The sequence below is a fragment of the Austrofundulus limnaeus genome, unplaced genomic scaffold (assembly GCF_001266775.1).
Source record: "Austrofundulus limnaeus strain Quisiro unplaced genomic scaffold, Austrofundulus_limnaeus-1.0 Scaffold2710, whole genome shotgun sequence".
Classification (NCBI taxonomy): domain Eukaryota; kingdom Metazoa; phylum Chordata; class Actinopteri; order Cyprinodontiformes; family Rivulidae; genus Austrofundulus; species Austrofundulus limnaeus.
Window position 1 is genome coordinate 13,293 of NW_013955112.1, and position 776 is coordinate 14,068.

At 51.0% G+C, this 776-nt stretch overlaps 1 protein-coding gene across 1 annotated transcript in view; it reads right to left on the minus strand.

The window, feature by feature from the left end:
• LOC106511352 (globoside alpha-1,3-N-acetylgalactosaminyltransferase 1) overlaps positions 1-244 on the minus strand; it is a gene marked incomplete at its 5' end in the record, with an annotated part of 6,829 nt that extends 6,585 nt beyond the window's left edge. Inside the window, 2 exon segments of the mRNA XM_014000108.1 lie at positions 1-38; positions 110-244. Coding sequence (XP_013855562.1) covers positions 1-38; positions 110-244 — 173 coding nt within the window.
• Between the last annotated feature and the right edge of the window lie 532 nt (positions 245-776).

Here is a 776-nt window from a genome sequence, read left to right on the forward strand (position 1 = left end):
CTGCTGTCTCCAGGAAGTCCTTCAGGAACATGATGTACCTGAACGGGAGGGCGGGGTCAGTCTCAGGTGGGCGCTGACAGGAAACGCGGTGCCGTGACGTCACACTTACTTCCCCACAGCGAACACCGTGGCAGCTACGCTGATGTTCTTCTTCTTGTAGATGCCGTCGAGGAGGTTGGCGCTGAAGGTTCCCTCCCAGACCACGGGAGCCAACCAGGGCGTCACCGAAACCACGTCAGTCCGACTGCAGTCAGGGACGGACCGATGGGAGTCAACACAAACACAAACACAACAACAACTAGAACCTAAAGATGATACTCACCCTCGCACGACGCTTGGCTGAGGGTACTTCATCCTGAAACAGAAAAACCAACAATCAGGACCCTGATCTCCTGAGCTGACTCTAAACCCTGAAGCTGCAGATCCAGATTCCAGGAACCATTTGGTTCCTGCAGGTGGAGCAACCTGGATCTCAGGAGGGTAAGTGAGAACAGTTCTTCATAATGACCAGCAGAGGTACGTTTTGTGCCAGAATGCAGGTGCTACTGATGAGCACCTGGATGATGCAGGTGAGATCCAGTTTCAGGTGTTTCATAGAAAGCTACAACTCCTCAGAAATATTGGTTTGATCCACATTAAACACTGACTGTTGACATGAAGACCAGCAGTGTTTCATGATGCAAAAGATGATGATGATTAAGTATCTCAGGTCTTGTTCATGAATGAGGGAAGAATGGAGCGGGAGATCGACAGGTGGATTGGTGCTGCGTCTGCAG